Raw genomic sequence first — 22246 nt, forward strand, 5'->3', positions numbered from 1 at the left:
GCCGTATATTAAAGATAGTTGCGCCGCTGCCCTCTCTAACACAGCAATAAAGCCCACTTAGAGTGTTTATTAAAAACACACTCAGAGAGAGAGAGAGAGAGAGAGAGAGAGAGAGAGGGGTGAGTGCGAAAACTATGAACAGGAAAAAAAATTGGACTTTTTCCGCCATCATTTTTTGTCTTTAAAAAGTCCAAATGACCACTCAAATTGGGTAGTGCATCATTTTCTGTCACAGCGCTGAAAGCGTGCCAGACAGTTCTAATTCATCATTTCGGTGATTTAATAGCTGAGAAATATATTAAAATAATAAAAAGAAGGCTGAAATGCCCTGGATTTGCGGTGATAAATAGCCCTCCCTGGCCTGATCGGATTAGACGCGCTAACAGATATATTGCGGTCAGGATTCACGCAGGCACGCGCGATTGTTTTCCAATAAAAAAGTTGCATATTAAATTCCGACACAGAAGAGGAGGGGAAGAGGTCCTTCCATCTGCAAAGCCTCCAGAAAAAAAAAAACAAATGGAAAAAGAGAGGAAAGAGAGATGAATGTGCACAGGGAGTATATGCAGAAAGGAAAGTCGCATCTGCGTCTGCCGCTGCGCGCGCGCGCGTGCATGTGTGCAAAGTCGTGATATCTGCAGAATCACAAAAAAAAGGCCAATGCAGGTTATTATGTACGTGTGGCCACTTCTACTTGCGCGCGCTCGCACTTTTGCCTTGCGTGCCAGCGATAATATCTCGCTCTCGGGGCACCATATTAGCATGTTTCACAAGCTCATAAACTTTAATTTAAACACACGCACACACACACACGCGCGCGCACAAAACGCGCACGCAGACACACGCAGGGCACGGAACTCGTAGATGGAGCGCGCATATTCCCATCCGAGTCTCCAGAGAGCGCGCACACAAGTCTCGTCGTCCTCCGACTCATCAGTGAGCGCGTGATTGTAATTAATTAGCTCATTTGCTTATGCAAATGCCTGCAATTAAGTCATATTGTTTGCTAAAGAGATCATTTTCCGAATCCTGTACGCGAGTTGTTCGTCTAATTAGGCGCATTAGTGTAAATTTGTAATTAACAGAGCGTAATTAGGAGGGAAGGAGGAAACGAAGGAGGGATTGAGGGAAAGAAAGAGTGAGTAGAGAGAATGCACACCGAGATTCGGAGAGATGGAGAGGAGGTTGGAGAAGCTGAAAAGGTGTCAATCATAGGCCTAAAGTGTGGCAATGGTGTTTGTGGCTTGTGGGAGAGAAATTGAATACTATACTATACTCACTATGAATAAAAGCTGTGATTGTTCCCAGTGTGTACCCTCATAACTACTCTTCCTCCGAATGCCAATTTTAGTACTTACATCATTTATGCAACATTTTGATCAAGACTTTGATCAGACACAATTAATGTTAATCAATTATACTGTGCCACATTAACGTTTAAACAAGTTTTTGGTGTAGGCAAAGATCAGTTGAAGGGGGTCTCCAGTGTCTGAGGTGTTTGCGACATCTTGAGTACAAAGGCGTTTAAGATTCTTTGCAGTTTCTCTGTAATGATATGACCAGTGGTGTCCATTAATGTCTTATGTACTTCTTAAAAGAGAATAAACAGGTGTTTGAAGCTGCTGTAATGTAAATTATAACATACATAATATTAAATGTAACTGCACTATTTGGGCAAGAACTGGGACAAATGGTTTACTAGCCATATGTGGTTTTTCCACAAACTGATACCACAAAGTTGGAGGCACATCATTGGAGGTATTTGAATGCAGGAGCATCACATTTTCCTTTCACTTGAACTAAGAGACACAAACCTGCTCCAGCATGACAATGCCAGCTACATGAAGATATAGTTTACATGGGTTGGAGTGGAAGATCTGCTGCAGAGCTCTGACCTCACCGCTACATTTGGAACACTAATCGCACCCCTGGCCTCCTCACTTCATCTATATCAGGACCATACCATGATAACAACCTTGTAGCCGAATGAGCAGAAGTCTCCACAAGCACTTAGCAAAATGGAAAATCTTCCCAAAAGAGTTGGTTATTATAAAAGTAAAGGCGAAATTGGATGTTCAAAAAGCCTTTTTAGGGTCAGGTGTACACAAACCTTTGTCATTATAGTTTATATATTTATAAATGTGTGAAGGTTATTATAACTGCAAATAGACACTAAATGGAAAATGGTATGTTCAAAAAGCACATACAAATCTTATGGTCTGGTGTCCATATAGTTTATTAACAGATAAAATAATAATGTTTATTTTTACATAATGTTTATTTGTGTAAGAGGAACAAAACACTTGAAGGTGCTGTTATAGGAAAAGAATCATCTTCTGTGTGAAAACTTCATCATGCCACACCTTTGTTGATTATTTTCTTCTAACAGAACACTCTTATGGTTTATTCTTTTTATGTAGAACTATTGCATCCATTCTTAGAAGTTTAATTATAAATGTTTCGTAGAGAGAGAAAGCAAGAGAGAGAGAGAGAGAGAGAGAGAGAGAGAGAGAGAGAGAGAGATGACACGTAGGGTCAGAGTGATGGAACACAGAAGGGTTAAATCTCTTTCATTATTACTCTCGGAATCGGCCTAAGGGGATGCAAGTATAAATGATCAGAGGAGAGAGGAGGAACGAGAGAGATGAAGTGAGATGAAGACAGAGGAGAAACAGAGAGAGAGAGAGATCTCAGAGCAGACTCAAATAAATCATAACAATCATAACCTGAGGACACTTCATGACAAACAGGGTTGGGTTGGGGGGGGCTTAGAGAGAGACAGAGAGAGAGCATGAGAGAGGGAGAGAGAGAGAGAGAGAGAGAGAGAGAGAGAGAGAGAGAGAGAGAAAGGGGGGGGGGGGTATGGGGAAGATGAAAAGAGGATGGCATGAGAGACAGGCACATTGAACCGTGTCATTATTTAAGCATAAAGGCTAATGATGTACAATTACTAGCCCTCCATTGTTCACACACACACACACACACACACACACACACACACACACACACACACACACACACATGCACACACACTTAGACATATTATTGCGATAGATTTTATTAATATGAAGCAATTTATTCTGGCTTTGACACATCTTTTCCCCCTGCAGCTAACAGTTCTTATGTTCAAAGTTTCACATTAGCATAATGTTAATATATATGTTTGTTAGTTTTTTTTTAGGCGTGGATAGCATTTATGCTAAGCTAGTTTTATGTCAATTTATCTATGCAGGTTTATCTATAAATCTGGAACCACAGAAAGGTAAAAAGGTGATATAAGTTGCGAGAACATTGTAGCTGTCAGCAAAGTTTTTAATTCACAAGCATCCATTTGAGTTTTTCCTTTCCGTAACCCTGGTAACAGTATCCGAGAACTGAATTATCAAAACATTCATTAAACAAATACAATACATTTAAAAATTATGTTTCTGCAATGTTCTGAAAGCATCTGTGGTTACTATTAATAGTATTAATAAATCAAATATTACCAATGTTATGTCAACCTTTATAAAGGTTAGGTTTTTGCAGAAATACCCAGACACCTTGACATTTCCTAAAAACTGCATTGCAGAACGTTTAAAAAACATTTATATCTATAAAGGAACATTCATAAATGTTATTTTAAGCCACTGACCAAAAAAAAACCCTTTCTTTCTTTGAAAATAAATAAAACAATTTAAATCCCAACAACAAATAAACCACTGAAATGTTACAGGAACAAGAAAACTTCCTAGAATCCTAGAGGTCAAAATGTTGCCAGAAATGTTGTTACATTTAAGTTCTAATTAGACATCAAACACAAAAATCAATAAATTGTAGGAACATTTGCAAAGGTTATTAATGTAGCAGGCTTACCTCTGAGGTGGTGTAGGATCCATTTGCAGGAAGTATCGTCAAAAGACTTCCAAGCCATTGTCAGAAAAATAATGAAAACATGAATGAATATAGCAGGTAACTCTTGCTTGTATATCACAGGACTAATTTGCATTAAGATTCGGAAATAAATAAAAAATACCTGGGGGTTGAGCTTCCTGCAAGAAAAGCATAGTCACAGTTACCTCATGCACAACCAAACTCTTTGGCTCATTTGGAAGTTAGGATAGGGAAACCTCCTACAGTCAGCTTGAATGCACTAATTCCGGTTGCCTGATGGAGTTTGATATAAGTGCTGTCTCACATTTCTTTGGCTTCTGATTATACATACATTATACATCATTATACAATATGATCTCAGGTAGCAGCTAATCCCCTGGTTGAGCCTTTTTACCTGCCTGTTAGTTTATAGATTATAAACAGTAGTTAGACTGACATTGATGTTAAGTTGCTTACAAAATGCCTGCCCTACCTGTGACATGAACATGACATTGGCCCCCCTCACTCTTGGTATTCCATAGATACTACAGTCGCAGTTTCCATGATGGTGGGGAGTCCTTTAAGAGCGACTAAATGGCAGCACTTGGAAAAACGGTTTATAATGACCACAATTGTCATGAGGATATTAGAAATGAGTGCAATGATGAATCCAGTGCTTTGTGATAACACAGTCACTAAGGAATGGGGAGAGAATCAAGGATCCCAGCGGGGAGTTTTCTGGGAGTCTCGGACTGAGGAAAGATAGAGCAAAACTTAAAAAAAATAAGCAATGTCCTTAACTAGACTGGGCCACTAGAAGGAAAGTTATGACTTGTCCATGATGTCCAATCGAATATGTGCAATAACACCTGAGGTAGTAGGGTTGAATCTTGCTGGGCAGGTGCATGCAACAGGTTTAAACCCCCAAGGGAGCATGTACACATTGCTGTTTTTACTACTATGCTAGTATGTAATGGTGAACTGGAACTTTGTAAAGATTACCGGCCATCATGCTTGCCTATGGTTTCGAAGTTTTGTGTTCTTGATCCAAGTTCTTATAATCTGTTATTACTCCAGCCAGTGTCTCCACTCCTCTAATGCTGCCTTGATGTAGATGAGCTCCTTTCCCACATTATCATTTCTTTCTGCAGTGGTTAACTTCCAAGACAAAAAGCACATGGATACAGCTTTCCTGATGTGCCATGCCTTTGTGATAAGACTTCTCCTATTCCATAAGTAAATGGAAGTTTAGGGTTAGGATGTTCAAGGAAGTGGCCTATAGTGAACTTGATCTTGAGTGATTCAATGGCCACTTGTGCTTTGTCTGTCCATTGTAATTTTCTGGGTTTCCCTTCAGAAGTGAAGTCTATAATGAACTGCCAGTAGAAGAATGCTAAACCCAGGAACCTTTGTAATTTATTAATGGTGATGGGACGCGATAATGTATCCCAGGAAGGTGGCACTGGTAGAATGGAACAGTCTCCTGTCTTGGCATACAGTTCTCTCGGTTCTCTCCAGGCCAAGTGAGTGCAGTCTGTTCATGGTAAATATGTTGAGCCTGTTTTTGCAAATAGATGAGGACATCATCAATGTAGATGATGAGGTCACAAAATGCACTCTTGGTGCATTGCTGAAGCCATAGCTCATGTCCTGGTATTCATAGTGCATATTACCATATATATAGTTAGCATGAGATATACGTGTGTGTATATATAATGAGCACTGCATTGCAGCCATTATTAGCTTTCAGCATAGATGCAGTAAAAACCCATAGCTGTGCTTGTGAATGTTAGCTTTATACATGGGAGTGATTAGAGAAAAAGAAGCTACTTAAAAATCTCCAGATATAAATGTTTGTCCATGTGACCACTGACATCCTTCCTGTTTCTTTGTTCAGCTGCTGGGTAACAAGGGGAGAAAAAAAAAACAGTAATTGGTTTTTAGTTTTAATTTCTTGTGTTTAACACGAATGGGTGAGTCGTATTAACGCTGAGTGAGCTGCTGTAATAAGTGCGTGTGACCTGCAGGAATGTTCAGTCATCAATCCGTGTAGAAGGTCTAATGACCTGCTCATCTCAGACACTTATTAAGGACATCAGTCTCTCTCTCTCTCTCTCTCTCTCTCTCTCTCTCTCTCTCTCTCTCTCTCTCTCTCTCTCTCTCTCTCTCTCTCACTCGCTCGCTCTTATACTTCTCGTCTCTCTTAAGGAAAGCTAATTAAAATAACCATTTGGCAACCCAACGTCCTAATTGCTATTCCCATCATCGCTGGTCGATTGGGAGGTTTGAGAAAGATAGAGAGAGAAAGTGTGAGGGAAAAGAAAAAGATGAGTGAGAGAAAGATTGATAGAGATAATGAGTCATTAGAAGCATACATTAGTGCCTAATGCTCTCTCAATCAGCTTTAGCTCTTCTGTCTCTTGCTCACATTTTATCGCTCTCTCTGTCCATCTCTCTGTCCATCTCTCTTTCCATCTTTCAATCTAGTCATTCATCTTCATCAGCCTGTAGAGCTCTTTGTCTCTCCATCCATCTTTCAGTCTTGGTACATTTTTCTTTGTCCATTTATCTGTTGGTCCATCTCTCTGTCTGTCCATCCCTCCTTCTGTTGTCAATTTTTCAGTATATCACTTTGTTCATCATTTTGTCAAACAGTTCATCTGCAGCACTCCATCCTATTTTTTATCTACTGTTCATATATTTCCATATCTTTGCAATATTTGTTTCTCTGTCCTTTTTTTCTAGCTCTGTCCAATCATCCATTTATCCATCCATTCATCCATCCATCTATCCATCCATCTATCTGTCCATTTTCCAAATAAGACACTTCACCTTCATCAGTTTGTCCAATTGTTTGTTAATCCATCTTTTTCTATATTTCTCATAAGGTGTTTTCCTTCATCCCCCTTTCCTTCATTCATGTTTCATTTTTTCCTCTCTTTGTCCATCTACATGTCAATCTGTCAGTCTTTATATATTTATTTATTTCTCTTTATTTCTCAGAATCAAACTGTCCATCTGTCCATCAATCTTTTTAAATTCTCAGTCAATTTGTCCATCCCTATCAGTCAGTATATTCCTTCAGCAATTCCTTTAGTCCATCACTTCATCCCCCCATCCATCCTTTAACCTTTTCCATCTCTTCGTTGATCTGTCCATCTAGCGTTGTGTCAGTCTAATCACTGCCCAACTCAAACCAGCTGGCTTTTTTGAGGTCTCTTACTCAATCTCTCCACCCATGTCTTTTTCAAACCGATCCATCTCTGAGCTGATAGATACATCTTTCCATCCGTTCAGTTATCTGGTGATCTATCCATTTATCTAGCATTTTAGCCATCAATATGTCCATCTGTCTATCTCTTGATCAAATCATCATTTTAAAATTTAGAATAGATTTTAAAAGCATTTAAAAAGCAATAATAACTCTTTATCTTTAGGGGAACTTTTATAAAGCTTTATTGTTTATTGTGTGTGTGTGTGTGTGTGTGTGTGTGTGTGTGTGTGTGTGTGTGTGTGTGTGTGTGTGTGTGTGTGTGTGTGTGTGTGTGTGTGTGTGTGTTGCTCCATCTATTGGTCACACATGGCATTACAGCTCCTCTTATTAGAAAATATTGCTGACCATAGATTTTTTCCTACAAAATATTTACTTTGAAGTCATCATATTGAGTTTTTTTTATTTTTTTTATTATTTTTATTTGATAGTGTGATATTGCTCGGTGTATTTATATGCGTCTGAATAACAGGGGGAAAAAATCTGCAGAAGACACAGAAGTGACATTCAGGACATCACTGAACGACAGACGACGGTAATAAACGAGATAATGGCAGAGTTATTCCGCGTTCACGGAGCTTTTCCTGATTGCATCATCCTGTTTACTGAAGTGTTTAGGACCTGTGTGTGTGTGTGTGTGTGTGTGTGTGTGTGTGTGAGAGAGAGAGAGAGAGAGAGAGAGAGAGAGAGAGAGAGAGAGAGAGAGAGACTGCAATCACACCCTTTCCTGTCTTTTATGCAAAAAAGGGGAAAAAACTACTATTAGCGGAAAGTTTAATGATTCCAGGAAACGATCCAGGAAACCCTGTAATCATCATACACAGAGCATGAGCTCCAGAGAGACAGACCGGCAGGCAGGCAAGCAGACACACACACACACACACACACACACACACACACACACTTTTGATCATCTTTATTTATTTGTGTTACAACAACTTTTTGAGTCCAAAGTGATTTACATTTTTTAATTTAAAAAATTCAAATGATTTATGATTCAAAATAAGGTGAGGAATCTGTCAACAAATAAGAAAGTAAACAAATGCTATATATGAATTTATGAAAGCGAATAAAAGAGACAGAGACAAATCATCTCACAAATCATTTCATTTTTAAATTGTACAAAAAAATAATATATAAACTTGTGTAGAATGTGTAGATTTTTGTTCTCACCACAACTGAATCAAAATCCATTAGTCATATGGGACCAATCTGTCAGGAACCAAACCAGTTGTTCTTCTGTTCTTCTGGTATCATACTGAGTATTTGTTTAAACCAGAGGCTCACTTCAGTGAATTGTGATTTAATTTCCCTTGATTTTATTGATCAGAAAATGTTTTCATGTTTTGTTTGCATGGTATTTTGATTGTGGAAGACTGGATCTGGGGATAGTTTTCAATGTTTATTTTTCCATTTATCAAGGTTTTAAAATGTTGTGTTCTCAGTTAATTGTGCTACTTTGGTCTGCTGTGTTCAGTTAAAGTAGGTGAGCAGGTGAAGTAGACACCTCGCAAAATCTTGAAAATTAAGTTAGAAGAAGAAGAGGAGAAGAAGGAAAAGAAGAAGAAAAATAAGGTTTTTACCTGCTTCAGTAAAATGTAAACTGTAACGTATTGGTCAAACATTACTAGTGTGCAATTCTCAGATGATGGAACTCTTCCGGGGGTCCAGGTTTGTTTAATAATGACTAAGATTAAGAGGGCATTTTAGATGTTTGAAAATTGGTTGTATTTCTCTTAAATTGAAAGGTCGACTTAAAGACACAACTAAAGAACCGTATGGCTTGTTTATTCTTGAGCGAGGTTATCATACATGGTCATGGTTGGCGCACACTCCATTACCGGTATGTTGGACGTGGCAGTGATGGTTTGGACGACCCTGGGCTGTGTGCTCATCACCGCCGCTGTCATTTTCCGGTGGTTTATCTCCCGGGCCATTTGAGTCCACGAGCAACAGATGCAGAAACAGGAGATCAGGATGTCTTCACACAAACTGCCCTACAATACAAACACACACACACACACACACACACACACACGCAAACATACAACCGCAGCATTATATTCTGAACCACTTCTAACGTATCCCAAGCCATGCCTTCTACCCAACATAAGTGTGCTGCATGTGCTCAGATCTTCAAAATGGCGGCTGTATTAAGCAAATGATGCTAAGTGTAATTCCTGTGCCGTTTAAGCCATATGTACTTTTTTCCTCTCATGTTTTAACACATCTAAGAGAAATGTTAACATTTCAGACACATTGATCAGCTTATCACGTCAATGACACTAGCCAAATCGTTATCTCAGCCTTAACCTTTCTTTTATTTGCAAGTGAAGTAAAATCGCTTTCCGAGTTTCTGAATTTTAAATCGCCGTCTGAGTACCATATTGGCACGGCATGGACAAACGATGAAAAATGCAAAATTGCAAAACTCCAGCAACACGGATGTGTGACCTGTCAAAAACGATCAGCACAGTAAGAAGAGGAGATTGCTGGGTGTGGTGATGTCACATGACGTCATTTTTTTACACGCCTCTAGAAAAATATGGCGAACACAAGCTCTACCTACTGAAGAATATCGTGTTGAATGTTTTACAGACACAATAGAGCGCATACAGGGACATGTTTTGCACCATCAAGCAACACTCATATGTTCTTCCACAATTATGCCACAATTAAGTTTTTGAAACAATTTTGGTCCAATTATTGGTATGATGCCATTCTTGCAGTGTCTCTCACCGCATTAAGAAACTCCTGATTTCTTGAATTTGTTATTTAAATAAACATTTGGTTTGATAGTTTGTAAAAATTGTAAAAACCATGTTCTATCATACATTATTTTCAGTTTTATTTATACAGTTGAGTTTATGGACCACGGCTCTCACCGGGATTTGGTACTTGTAGCGTATGGCCACCCTCATAGATAGAGTGACAGGAGGAACACAGAGGCCCACTCCGGTAGCCGCCATTAAGGCCGGGCCAAAAATGTCCACAAGAGGCAGGCATAAACTCTCCCCGAACTTAGACGAAGTGCTGCACATGAAGCAGGGAAAACACCAGTAAGCATAACAACCTAAAAAAGAGGATAATGTTATTAATATTACCCAATAAATCCTCATTAAATCTATAAATATTATAAATGATTATATGGTTTGCTTTCCATTTTTAGATGATAAAGCTTCTAGAAAGCAAAAACAGTAGTCACATTTTTTAATATTGACTAAAAGATGTGGACTTAAAGACATTGCAAAATTTCCATATATGAGCTCAAGAATATTCTAAAATTTGATATACAAATACTTAAATACATACAAATAATTGAAATATATGATCAACTTTTTTCTCAATACAAACACATACATATGCCCACATTTTCATCTAAGGTTTTATTCAAGATGTAACTACTTTCTTATACTGTATGAACACTAAAAGATACACAATTTTTTATATGGCATAAAAATGTGTGTGCACATGTTTTTTGTGCATATAGTTATATAACCATTGGTGTGTTTTTGGTGTGTTTTATTGATATATATTTATATATATATAGCTGCGCTTTTATTAATGAAAAGCTTGCACAAAGCTAATGGAAATGAAGACAGTGGATTCTTCTGAATGGATTTCACTCACACGAATTCATGTCCTGGCAGCAGTGGCACAGTCCTGTGTTCCACGCTGTGACTCTCGGCACCGCCACTGGCTGCTGCTGGATCACTATAGCTGAGGTGGCCATAATGCTTCACCCTGGTTCGCTGATTGATGATCATGAAAAACAATTTAGGTTACAAAGAGCATTCTTTGTTCATTTGGACTCCAGACAAAGTCTGAAAATCTTGCTTTCCTTTATCTTCTTTTATCTGTCAGCATATTAAGCACAGCAAACAAATCTGCATAGATTCTCCAAAGGTAGTGAAGGAGACATTGAAGAACATTTTAAAACAGATAACTTTTATTATTATTATTATTATTATTATTATTATTATTATTATTATTATTTCAACTTCTGAACTGGGGTTCGAGCCCCGGTATCGCCAGGCTGCCACTCTTGGGCCCTTGAGCAAGGCCCTTAACCCTCTATGCTCCGGGGGTCCCTTACGAGGGAAATATCAAGTTCCGTGACGTCGGAGTGACGTGGGGCCGCCTTCCCGTGGGCTCACCACCTGCAGGAGGGACCGTAAGGGACGGTGCTGTGAGGATTGGGCAGCAGTCGAAGGCGGGGTATGCCTGCTGCCCCCGCGACCCGAATTACGGATAAGCGGGAGAAAATGAGTGAATGAATGAATGAATTATTTCAACTTGTTCATCCGGTTTTGAAGGAAAATGTAACTATTCCGATTTTTTTTTTAAATCAACTAAAAAAAAAATCTTGTTTTTTCTTCTAAAAACTAAAGTTTTTCTACCTAAAGTGAATGTTATACATTTTATTTGCAAAAACTTTTTATCCAAAACAACTTATTTAATCCAAGACCCCTAACCATTGAGCAATTTGAAATCTACAACATAGGGAATATAAACATACTTCAAGCGTATTTCGAATAACTGAAGATGAGGTAAAGGTAATTATTTAAGCTTTTACCCTTTTTTTTTTTTAGCATGTGCCATGTTCATAAATATTTGTATTTTGTTTTGCTCTTACCTGCGGGTCAGTGTCGTTCTGCGTTCTCTTCCTCAGTACAAGTGATAAAACTTCCTGTAAATCTATATCTCTCTCACACACACAAACGTCATGTAAATAAAGTAGAATAACCTGTATCTTGAATTTTCCCTTCACTCTATAAATACACCTGTGGAGCAGCTTAATGTTCTCGGTGAGCTCATAGGTATTTGACATTTTGCATGTTTTTCCGGAAAACCTGGTGATTGATATTGAGACTTATAAAATTTAGCTAAGAACAATGATCCACTGTAACCTGTAGTTTATTACTGCAAACTTCTATACACCGACACATTCACTTAAATGACTGTGAAGCCTAATCCAGCAGGCTAACATACATGAAGTACATTTTTTTATCATGGCTATTGTAAAATCATCAGTATAATAAACTATAACAGGGTGATGTGATAAATCAGTCACTGTTACCAGCTTGTTGTTGTATGTTTTATTTCACTATTTACTACAGTAATTTACAATAAAATTTCTGACCAATCATAATTCAACATGATCAATGTTAACATTGTTAACATATTAACATTCTGGAGACTGTTTAGAACATTTCCTTCTATGAGTAGATAATTGTTTGTTGTTGTTGTTGGTGTGTGTGTGTGTGTGTGTGTGTGTGTGTGTGAGAGAGAGTAAAATATAAATAAATATACAGAGTGAAGCATGGTTGTGGTAGCATGATGTCAATAATCTTGATCTATGGATTGCTTCTTTGAACATTAGTAAAAGGCCTCTTCTAGGCGGTTATGCTTGTGCCATGCACAGACGTTTTAAAAGCTTGCTAGACTTCAGGATGCTTCATGATATTTGGTAAGTTCTGAATTCTTCCTATTTCTCTTGATGGCACATTAAGCTTTAGTTACACAAACCTACTGATGATGGTAGGTTGCATCAGTTCAAATTACTTACACGATCACAATTTGTAAATATTTTGGTTCATAAATAATTTATAATATAAATTATTAATAAGATCCTGGTAAGATCCTGATGTTGGGGGAGGAGGCGTGAGGTTCAGTTGGTGCTCCAATTCATGTCAAAAGGTCTTAAATAGGGTTGAGCTAAGAGCTCTACAGCAGGCCACTCCAGATCTTCCACTCCAACCCATGTAGGCCATATCTTCATGGAACTCACACTGTGCACAGGGATATTGTCATGCTGAAGCAGGTTTAGGTTTCCTTGTTCAGGTGAAGGGAAAATATACTGCAATCACATCCAAAGACATCCTATACAATTGTGTACTTTTAACATTAAGGTAACAGTTTATTTGTTCTTTGCCTTCATTTCAGAGAACATTAAATTTTCAATACATCAAAATTTCAATATATTTAACGAATACAAGGCATTAATTTGACGGTTCTAAAACATCAGACCGGGAATTATTTCCGGGGACGTGAAAAGTGTAGAAACGGTGACCTCTCTGGCATTAATAGATCATCATCAAGACATCAGATTTTATTTTCACTACAATATTAATGATACATTTAAAAAATAGATATGCAATACATAAAGGTATACATCCACAGAACTCTGCTATTTTCACAGTGATGTGATGAGATGAGATTAAACATTGTGCTGAATAGAAACTTTGCATGCATACCTACTTTTATACAACACTTCCTCCACTAGATTCTTATGCAGTACAAAATATGTTTTTCCTTACAAATGAATCAGGATCAGTTCTTTGGTCTGGCGGTGATCAAGGCGATTGGGATCGAACGACATTTCATCTCACGTGACATCTGACACCAGGCGCAGGACGTACAGCATGTGGCGATCAGGCAGTCGTTACAGATCGTACCCTATAAGAAAACAAATTACATGTTGCCATGGTTGCCAAAAGACTGTAGTAAGTATAACAGTTTAAGTTTAAGGAAACTACTACTGAAACTGAAGTGTTCTACTCAATTATATTATACACACTCACAATAACCCATTAATCAGATCAATACCATTAATCATTTTTACAGTTCTTAAGGCTTCTGTGAAGCTACTTTGTGACAGTCTGTTGTCAAATCCTCTGTACAAATTGAATTAGAAGAAAAAAATATACTATACAATTATACAAATGGCAAAGGAAGTAAGTCGAGGATAAAAGTATAATATGGCGATACTGTTAATATTGTTAGTGTCGTCCTCTAAAGAATGACGTTAACAAGGTTTCACATTGAAGAATCGGAGATGGCATCGTTTCTATGTTTAGCATTCTTCCAGTTAAAGTTACGGCTATCTGATTAAATGTAATCTCCCTGCGCACCTTAATGCCATAGCGGTGACGCATAGACACCCTCATGGCCCATGTAGCAGGTGAGACGAATCCACACATGTCCAACAGGGGGAGACACACACACTGTCCGTATTCTTTAGTTTTCATGCATGCAAAACAAGGGCAGCACCAGAACACAAAACAACCTGAAACACACACACACACACACACACACACACACACACACTGTACAAACCACCTCACATTCCAACACACTGACTCAACCAACATTCAAATTCAGACCAGTTCTGACAAAGTCAAAAATGTTCTGTGTAATGTCGTTAATCATAATTTATTTCTTCTTATTCTCATTTACTAACCACACCTCCGCTATAACAGACTTCACCATGTTGCTGTTGCGTTCCAAATTGTAATTGGTCAGATGGCTGTTGATTAAGTTTTATAGCAGTGTCCTCGATTAAATAGATTATCGTTTCTATAGCAAGAGTTCATTCACAGTGATGTGTATAATGAACGCTCCACAGACTACAAACTACCTAAAAATAGCTTCATTCGCAGCAATTCCGCTTTTTGAACTATTCACTGCTGTGTTTGTTTTATTAAACTAACTTCCTGAAGTAGAATAAAGAGGGGAATGTAAGAGAGAAAAAGAAGTGAGAGAAATAAAACATTTTAGTATGTGACTTAAGGTTGTTGCACTATTTTTTCCCATATTAGTACATCCTGAAGTGTTTTGTGTGTTATTGGTGTAAGATCGATATTGTGTGTGTGTGTGTGTTTTACACTCAGCCTTGTTGTCACAGCAGTCGCAGATCCCAGAGTCCCACTGGTCCGACTCTTTAGACTCCAGCACAGGCTGCGGTTGCTTTATCACCATCTTGGTTGTCATTTCTGTAGCTAAAAAAAACACAAACACCCGACTGAGGTGGAATAAGTGAGGACTCCCATGAGTATAGGAAGCTCAACAATCAATCAAACACCAACATCTTACTATTAAACCCAAAGAGACACTACTTAATGCTACAGATGTTACTACAGTTTTTTGCTATTATTAATAAACAAAAAATGGAACATTGAGGTATGGACATTTTTTCCCCCCATATCCTGTTTATTCAAACTCAATTTCCGAGCTCATTTTTTGTCTTAATTCGATTGATGTACAATACTGGAAAAGATGTAACACTATGGGGTATTTGGCCACCCATAGCTTTTTAATGACCATCCATATTTATTTTTTTTACAGTGTCTTTACTAAAATGGTAACAAAAATATGTACACATTATAAAAACAAACAACCAAAAGAACAATTTTCAGAGCAAATTCGCTTTTGTTGTTCAGTGTGATCTCCCTTTCACTAAGCACATCTTGAACTCTCGAAGAAGTTTTCTTACTAGAAGTTTTCTAGTATTTCTGAAGTAATCTTCTGGTATATTATAGCAGGCATCCTCAGCACTTCCCAGAGATCTTCTTTAGACATGGGTTGCCTCTATAATAATTAGGTCTGGACTCTGTGAATGTCAGTGGTTTATCAGCTGTTTTCTCTACAAATATGATTTTTCCGCATTAGCAGTGTGCTTGGGATCGTTATCATGCTGTTATCCTGCTTTCCAGAAAGACTGACATGATTAATTAAAACCATCATTTATCATTTTCAGCATTCATGATCCCATCAGTTCAGACAATATCAACACCACCAGTGGCAGAAATGCAGCCCCAAAACCACGGCACACCCTCCACCATGTTTCAGTGACTGCAAGCATTTCATCTCTCTCCAGCTCTTGTCTCCAACTCAACATATTGACAACTATAGGAATCAAAAACTTGAATTTGTTACTACATAATACCCTTTTCCATTTATCTTTATTCCAATCTTTGTGAACTTTAGCATACACTATTTTAGCCGTTTCACCCTGTTCCCCTTCCAAAGAAGTGGTTTCTTGGCTGCTACCCTTCCACAAAGACCATTCCTGATCAAGCTTCTTCAGACTGTTGAAGAGTCAAATTGGCATTCCCAAGAATCTGCCAGATGCCAAGCCAGGTCCTTGGTGGATATATTACAGTCTCTCAAACAAGAAACTCTGAGAAACGTACTTAGATCTTAAAAGTATACTTGGCCTTCTAGTCCTGTTCTTGCCCCTGACCTCTCCTAATTCTTTAAATAATAGCTTGAACACCAAATCTTGAGTAGATTGTTTGCTCATTTTCCTTTGAGAGTATGATTTTATGTTTGTCAAATTCTGTGATCTTTGGCTTATTGAATTGAATAATGTTATTGAAAGTTGGTTTATTAGCAAGTTCCACTTAATTAAACTCATACAAGATGTGTATGACTGAACAATAACACTTACATGTGTCTTGCATAAACCTGGAATAAAACACCTTTTTTCACAGCGACCATTTTAACATAGTAGGACAAATACAGGTGTTAGAAAAGACATAAGCGTTCCATTCCATTTAGGTTTACAAAAGGCATGTGTATTTGGTGTTTACTGCTGTAGATTTAGAGGAGTTAGCAATGGACAACGATAATGAATTTTAATGAATTTTGATTTTGATTTAAAATCTGATCATCAAATGATGAGTTGCAGCTGAGCCGATATTCAGTTTTATATTGTGCGAAACAAAATTTGTTTCAGATTTCCATCTTAATTCACACCCATTCATTCTGAAATATCCGCTGTGCACACAGTATCTCACAAAAGTGAGTACACCCCTCACATTTCAACAACTATTTTATTATATGTTCTCAATGGCCAATACTATAGAAATGAAACTTGGATATATTTTAGAGTAGTCAATGTGCAGTTTGTATAGCAGTACAAATTTACTTTCCTCTGAAAATACAGACATTATTTTCTAAATAACTGGCAACAAAAGTGAGTACACCACAAGTGAACATGTCATTTCATTGGCTCTGTACATGTACCCTACACAATGACAATAAAGTTGAATCTAATCTAATCTAATCTAAAACTGTGTCCAAAGTAGAGACCTGCACAGGACAGATTTTTCAGACCCGCTCACCACAAAAATGAGATTTTTCCCCAGCTGCAATATTTAAGTTTTGTCCCGCTTTCGCCTGCAAAAGCCCACAGGTAAAATGTATAAGTAGTTGTATAAGTTTTGTTTTATTTGAGTTTGACTTTGATAATTTATTTGATCATGAACATGGACATAAACAAGGATTTTTTTTTAGAACATAGAACATCAACTGAAACGATATCTTCTATAAATAGATAGCCAAGGTTTGACAAAACAAGCCAAGGTTTTGTGCTATATGTTCCTTTCTTTAATAATGAAATTATATCTGTAGCACATGCCCCTCTGTCTTGCGCTTTGTGGAGGTTTGCATCTTGTGAGCCAGATTCAGAAAAGGCTTCTTTCTGGGACGACTTCCATGCCAACCAACATTTTGCAGTGACAAGTGGACCTTGGAGAGCAACAATTCTAATTCTCAAATCATCACAGTTCTTTGCCATGAGGTGCCAAGTTTAACATCCAGTGGTCAGTATGAGAGAATTGTACTCAAAGCACCACATTTTAACTGATCTTTTACACGATACACAAATTTATATATTCCTGTCATGCAGACAAAAATAAAAACATGATAGGACATGTGGCTTTGCATTTATAAACGAGTCACAGTGGTTATCAGTTAGGGTGTACTCACTTTTGTTGCCACCTAATTAGAAAATAATAGATGTATGTTATTTTCAGAGAACAGTAAATCTATACTGCTGTACAAGCTGCACATTGACTACTTTTAAATATATCACCGTTTTATTTCTATAATATTGTTCCTTGAAAAGATACCGTAAACCAAAAATAGTTGCTAAAATGTGAGGCGTGTACTCACTTTTTTGAGATACTGTATCTGTAGTACGTTCTGATTTCCACTTCAAATTTTTTCTGCGTGTTCAATCAGGATTTTAGCTCAGAAATTAGGATTCGGATAGAATTTTTATTTTTTTTATTGGGGAAACCTAAAATAATAAAATGTACTATGCATGTCTGCTAATCAGAAGCCGATAATTTAACAATAAATTGAAAAGGACAAATATTATAAAAATATGAAACATTAACACATTTATATATAATAATTAGATAATTATTAATATAGAATATCATATAGTGAACTATAAATCACTTGCTATTATGACTGCTGATTATTTTAGCAAATTCTTTTTATACAACATAGAAGATTTTAACACATGGAAATTACCAAATAAAACTTGTGGGCGAAGAGTGAAGACACTAAGATTATAATCAAATCGAATTTTTTCTTCTTTCTTTTTTTCTTATATTATTCAGTGATATCATTTTTGCTGTTATACAACAATGAGGATTAAATGACATGAAAAATTAGGAAGTCTAAAAATGATGAAAAAACATTGACGGTACAAAAAATTCTGAAGCAATTCTGAAGCTTTAAGGACACGAACAAGTAAAAGAGCCAGCGAGCAGACATGTGTTAGTGTAACATTTCCACAATCACAAGACCTCAGAATCATTAGTTATCACCTGCACTTTGTTGTTAGACAATGTAGTTAATGCTTACCTGTGATTTGCAGTCCGATAACTTCCCTGACTCCGATTTACAGCTTTACAAAAAAAAATATCTCAGCTTTATATCAGGAAAAAATATGTAAACCACCTGAACCTGTCAGACCTGAGCAGCAGGGTGTGTTGCCGAACCGAAACCCCACCAGGAACTCGAAGCAACACAAAGACATAAACGTGTTCAATAAGTCTAATTTTAAATAGGTTAAGCAGAGATACATTTCAATGTCACATCTTTTACCTGGGTGATGAGTGACGAACAAAACCACGAGACAAGAGAATGAAGAGACAAATGACAATGTAAAAAAAACAACAAAAAATATATCTGTACCATACAAACATTAAGTACAGATCAGCAATACAAAAAAAATCTAAAAAATCAATCTCCGTAATACTTATAAAGTTGTTTGCATCTCCTAGTGGGAGCCTTCATCTATACGTTAAGTGAGTGATGCAGCAGTGATTTAGTACTTTAGCACTCCAGATTTAACATCTGTCTTGTAAGGGGTCCCCATTACCAGCTGTGGACCAGTATCAGGTTATAGGTTATAGAAAGCAAACTCAATTTGTATTGTTTATTAATTTTTTTGTAGTCTGTAATTTATTTTTGATTGTGAAAAAATATATAAATAATAAAAAAAACACTTCCTCCACTTTGTCATCATATTTGTCCATATTTGTCATCAGTAAATCATAAGCTAGCCCGAGCAAAGATGATAAAATTATATGAAAGAACATTTTTCTTTAACAAATGCAATTAGCAAGGAATTACTGGAAGGCAATTATTAATTAGAAGCAAATAATGAAGGCCACCACATCATGTGTATGCATTCCTAGTGGCTAACCACATTGCTATGATGAGGAATTCCTTTACAATTGGTAAAGAGTTGATCCTGGCTGACGCCAAGGACGTTTACTGTAAACTTTTAGGAGAGGCTGCAGTTAAAAAGGTAGCAATTACGAATTCTGCATTATGTTAGGATGAGTTGCATTTCGGTGTGTGTGTGTGTGTGTGTGTGTGTATATAAAATTCAATTAGTAATTAAATCCCAGGTCCCTTACGAGGGAAATATCAAGGTCCGTGACGTCAGAGTGACGTGGGGCCGCCTTCACGTGGGCTCACCACCTGCAGGAGGGACCGTAAGGGACGGTGCTGTGAGGATTGGGCAGCAGTCGAAGGCGGGGTATGCCTGCTTAGACTGCTACCCCCGCGACCCGAATTACGGATAAGCGGGAGAAAATGAATGAATGAATGAATTAAATCCCATTATACATATAAAAGGAATACAATACAATACAATTCAATTCAAAATTTCAAATTTATTTTGTGTCTGTGCAACTGTCCATGGTGCTAAAATAAACAAGGTCTCACAGAAAATGACAAATTGGTGCCAGGATCACGAAACACACCATGAAGATTTCATAAACAGATTTAAAGTGTCTCAGTTATGAATCCATTTAATTTACCGGAATTTACAGCAATAACATTTACGTAATCTCTAACTTCATCAGCTTATGCCTTGTCATTGCGCTGCTTTTTCAGTAAATCATTTCCTGCCTATCACGTGCCACAGACATGAGTTAATCTATGAAACTAACAACAAGCAAGGCAGAAGGCAACAGGTAGTATTGGGTAACGTGAATGAGACAGAGGGAGTCATGATGTAAACATGACTGAGAACAGAGACATTCCTGATCACCTCATCATCTTTTCTCTGCTTGTGTTTTATATGGTGGTTGTTCAGCCTGGAATTATTAATTAGGTCATTCATTTTTTATTTATTTGTAATAATATATTAAGATGTGAGGTCCAGTTATCAGCATGACACTAAAACAATTAATAGAATTGGCTACTTTTTACAGACTTTTTGAGATTAACTTGAGTGAAAAAGTGAAGTCAGTAGTTCAACTTTTACCAGAGGCTTTTAAAACATAAATATCTGTACTCTGATACAGCAGTGTGTGAATGAGTGACTGACTGTGTTTGTGTGTGTGTGTGTGTGTGTGTGTGTGTGTGGGTGGGTGTGTGTTGTGTGACTCACAGTAACGTGCACACTGCTGGGCCTCCGCCAGGCTAAATGATAATTGGACGCCGTGTTGAAAAAGAAAGAAGCTCAGGGTGGATCTGATGCCCCCTGACACACTGCACGGCACGGCACGGCACTGCTCTGCTCTCTTTCACGCGCTACCGGAAACCGGAAGCGACCGGAATAAAACAAGCGCTATATAAATTAGCGAGAGGCGCATGCGCGTGTCGCTTGTTCGGGTAATTGGGTTTACTATTATTAGACATCAATTAGGAGATAACACTCTGAGATCCATATGACCCACACCGCTCAGAACACGCATGCGCCGCTTACCTGGCGCGTTTTAATTACATCCGAAGTGATCTTAATCCCTTCATTATGATAAAAACCGTGATATTATTATTATTATTATTATTATTATTATTATTATTATTATTATTATTATTATTATTATTATTATTAAGCAGATTGAGTTTGCCATTTAAAAGAAAAATCAATAAAAAAAATAGCAAGACAAAAACTTCAACAGGTTCCTGCAGGAGTCTGCATATTTTCCAAATAAATAGAGAAATGTTTTTTTTTAATAAAAAATGTGAAATAATTAATGAAATTAAGCACACTGCTAATATATCATTAATACATTGCTGCACGTATTACTCTTTAGTGTACTTTAGAACAGCAACAAAAACAAACAAATAAATAGACTTTATTTATAAATTACTTCTAAACGATTTATTTATTCTTTGATTTATTTGTGTGTCTGTCTGTCTGTCTGTTTGTTGCACGGCTCATGGACACTAACGGGGCGGAGCTACCGCAGATGTGGGCACGAGCGTTGACGTCACTCCTGTGGCTTATGCCCCGTTCTTGCACGTTCTGGTTATTACCACATTAGTGTGCGCGTGCGCATTCAATACAATAGGACGCGAGTAGTTCTTAGACTAGTTATTAGGATGTAAGTGCATATTACTGGGACATAATTTGTATGTTATAATTATGTATGAGTGTTAATTAGATCTCTAATAATCTCTCCACCCATGTTTTTTTCGATCCGATCCATCTCTGAACAGATAGATCCATCTTTCCATCAGTTCAGTTATCATGTGATCTATCCATTTTTCTAGCATATTAGCCATACATATGTCCATCTGTCTATCTCTTGAGCAAATCATTTCAATCATCATCAAAATTAGGAATACATTTAAAACAGCATTCAAAAAGCAATAATAACTTTTTATCTTTAGAGGAACTTTCATAAAGCTTTATTGTTTATGTGTTTTTAAGTGTGTGTGTGTGTGTGTGTGTGTGTGTGTGTGTGTGTGTGTGTGTGTGTGTGTGTGTGTGTGTGTGTGCTACTGGGATGCAGTGACTAAAACAATACTATTTACTAAAACAATTAATGCAATTTGACGAGTCTCCTTTCATTGCAGCCACAGCTGCACCAGCCACATACATCATCACTAGCAGAAGCATCAATATTGACCTCATAAAAGGTTTAAGGAAATGAAGGTGAATGGTTCTTGGAAAATCTTACCTTAATTGTTATGAACTGTTTTGGCTGACCTGTCCTCACGTGTTTTTTTTTTTTTTTAAAGTCCATCTTGAAAATTGCCTTGTAATTATATCTGTGACCACATACATTTTGTTCATTT

At 37.3% G+C, this 22246-nt stretch overlaps 2 protein-coding genes across 3 annotated transcripts in view; both read right to left on the bottom strand.

Annotated features, from left to right (window-relative positions):
- Positions 1-8027: 8027 nt before the first annotated feature.
- Positions 8028-11059, bottom strand: LOC310740998 (placenta-specific gene 8 protein-like). Of its 2 annotated transcripts, XM_083568288.1 has the most exons (4): positions 10754-11057; positions 10009-10196; positions 8965-9120; positions 8028-8335 (listed from the first exon to the last, which is right to left on the bottom strand). In XM_083568288.1, the coding sequence occupies exons 1-4, from the start codon at positions 10854-10856 to the stop codon at positions 8321-8323; spliced, it is 462 nt and encodes a 153-aa protein (XP_083424414.1). In that variant the 5' UTR covers positions 10857-11057; the 3' UTR covers positions 8028-8320. The 2 variants fall into 2 exon arrangements, with proteins under 2 accessions (XP_083424414.1, XP_083424413.1); XM_083568287.1 differs by lacking the exon at positions 8028-8335 and having other exon boundaries at positions 8347-9120; positions 10754-11059.
- A 1955-nt stretch (positions 11060-13014) lies between these two features.
- LOC310741107 (cornifelin homolog B-like) overlaps positions 13015-22246 on the bottom strand; it is a gene marked incomplete at its 5' end in the record, with an annotated part of 164197 nt that continues 154965 nt past the window's right edge. Inside the window, 4 exons of the mRNA XM_083568618.1 lie at positions 13015-13582; positions 14038-14192; positions 14791-14904; positions 20610-20715. Of these exons, the coding sequence (XP_083424744.1) occupies positions 13457-13582; positions 14038-14192; positions 14791-14904; positions 20610-20715 (501 nt within the window). The 3' untranslated portion in view covers positions 13015-13456. The remainder of the gene's footprint in view (positions 13583-14037; positions 14193-14790; positions 14905-20609; positions 20716-22246) is intronic.

This window comes from Silurus aristotelis (genome assembly GCF_946808225.1).
Source record: "Silurus aristotelis genome assembly, chromosome: 18".
Taxonomy (NCBI): domain Eukaryota; kingdom Metazoa; phylum Chordata; class Actinopteri; order Siluriformes; family Siluridae; genus Silurus; species Silurus aristotelis.

Bases quoted from the DNA above. Each gene is read 5' to 3' on its own strand.
- LOC310740998 (XM_083568287.1), bottom strand. From the start codon at position 10,856: ATGGCCACCTCAGCTATAGTGATCCAGCAGCAGCCAGTGGCGGTGCCG. The intron at 10,197-10,753 runs GTGAGTGAAATC...CCTCTTTTTTAG, and splicing joins CTGCCAGGACATGAATTCGT to GTTGTTATGCTTACTGGTGT. The intron at 9,121-10,008 runs GTGAGAGCCGTG...TTTGTATTGTAG, and splicing joins GCTACAAGTACCAAATCCCG to GGCAGTTTGTGTGAAGACAT.